The sequence below is a fragment of the Montipora capricornis genome, chromosome 4 (assembly GCF_036669925.1).
Source record: "Montipora capricornis isolate CH-2021 chromosome 4, ASM3666992v2, whole genome shotgun sequence".
Classification (NCBI taxonomy): Eukaryota; Metazoa; Cnidaria; class Anthozoa; order Scleractinia; family Acroporidae; genus Montipora; species Montipora capricornis.
The window spans coordinates 24766059-24768012 of record NC_090886.1 but is presented as its reverse complement, the minus strand read 5'-3'; the positions used below and the strand labels follow the sequence as shown (position 1 = coordinate 24768012).

General features: G+C 39.1%; 1 protein-coding gene across 1 annotated transcript; it reads right to left on the bottom strand.

Moving 5' to 3' along the window:
* Window positions 1–1031: 1031 nt before the first annotated feature.
* Window positions 1032–1610, bottom strand: LOC138046393 (uncharacterized). Its single transcript, XM_068893034.1, has one exon. It carries the CDS (start codon window positions 1608–1610, stop codon window positions 1032–1034), a length of 579 nt encoding a protein of 192 aa, XP_068749135.1.
* Window positions 1611–1954: the final 344 nt, after the last annotated feature.

Here is a 1954-nt window from a genome sequence, read left to right as displayed (position 1 = left end):
ACCATTCGTAGGAGAGGAGATTTATGTGGGCATACGTTATTAAAAAGCGTCTTCCACTATAGCACTGAGTTTTTCAACAGTTTGCTCAAAGTAACTGAGAATATTTTCTGAGCTATTGTGCTCCCTATAAATAACTCCACAAATAACAGTGGATTTTTTTGCAAGGCGAATTTCGACTCACAGAGCCTGGAAAGCTTCATCACATGTTCTTTCAATAACTGCATAAAGTCATTGTGAATATACATATATACCCACACCTCCTGCCGATAGAGGTGTAGGTACGTATTCGAAGCGATAATTAGGTATTGAAGAATCGAAATCAAGGGACAAATTAGAATTTGTAATTTTAGTTTCTGTAATCCCGATGACACTGAAATGTAGTTGTAATTCCTCCAAAAGATGAGACTGAAAATTGTCCAGACTACACCGTAGACTTTTCACGTTATTGTGCAATAACGAAAAAGATGATCCGCTTGATAGAAAGGATTTCTGCTGACTAAAACCATATGGAGAATAATAATTACATTTTATACGTTTGTAATTTAAGTTATGATCTGGGTTTACACTAGTGTTAAAGTTTAGACTGAATACATCAAGATCATGCAGACTCTTCAGGCATTGGAGCTGTTTTTTAGTGGTTAGATTGTTATTTAAATTGTTGTTAAATTGACCATGGACCTCTATGAATTCAATACTATCATATGGAAGTTCACGAAATAAGCACTAGGGCCGTATTCATAGTAAAAAATAAATACATCAGTTAAATTAACCTACATATGCATTTTGGAATCCTACTCTAAATCGTCTTGAGCCAGAATATGAAGGTCTGCGATGTTCTCGATCCTTATTGGGCGGCTACTATCTGATCTCCTTAGATAAACGAAACCGTTCTTCATTCAGCAGTAGCTGAACTGATGTTGTTCCTTGAACGATTTAGCACCTGCAAATGATTCTTGAGCAGAAGGCGTCAGATGGTCAACAATTTTCGCATTGCTTAATATCACATCATCTGATAGACCAATTTCGCGAGGTTAAACAAGTGAAATTGCGGTCCTTTGTTTCATCACTTCTTCACGGGCTAATCGCCTGTTGAATTTGCAAATGATCGGCTTCGGCCGGTTGGAAGGCATCCTTGGCTTCACACGATGGGCAATGTCAATATCAGTTACTGTAACTTCTGCACCCATTTTGTTGAAGATCGCAACACAGAGATTACTAGTTTGCAAAGCAGACTCTTGGCTCGTACATTCCGGTATACCCAATATTTTAACATTAAAGCCATAACTGTAAGCTTGAAACTCTTCAATGGTCTGAGCCAGGTCATCTACTTTTTCGGCAATAACTTCCAGGGTGGCTTTAAGATTAGATATTTCTTCTAAAATTTTACCTCGAAATTTATTTAAGTCATCACATTCAAGGCCCAGGAACTCGCTACTCTTCGAAACCTCCGCCTGATCGACAGGAGAAGATGGCGGCGAGGATCGACTTGTCTCCTTCGTCATTTTGCCATCGATTCTCGCTTGCAGATTCTTCAGTTCCTTTGTTACTGCATTAATTTGATTCCTAAGGCCGTTGTTTTCCTTCCTTAAAGCTTTAATAGTGACTGGCATGATGAGATCGGTTTAAATAAGGGACTTCGCACGAAGCTAAATTTGGCGTGTCTGCAGTGCACGAACTTGTGCAACTGGTGCGATATGGCTGAACTTTGGTTGCTTGAACATTAGGCTTGCAGCTGATTCTGAACTCTTTGTATCTTACCAGTTTGTGCCTGTGGCAGTCCAAGCTGTTACAGTAATCTAATCGGCTTGACACAAACGCATGAATTAAGGTCTCCGTGGAGTTGCGCGATAAATGTTTTCTTTTTCGCTTAAGGTGGCTGGAACCAGTTTCACTACTTTTAAGGACCTTTTAATTAGAAGAGTTGTCACTACAAAACTGTATCACGTAAAAGAAA

What these genes read in the sequence shown, in the direction of transcription:
- LOC138046393 (XM_068893034.1), bottom strand. Translation starts at nt 1,610, where the DNA reads ATGCCAGTCACTATTAAAGCTTTAAGGAAGGAAAACAACGGCCTTAGG.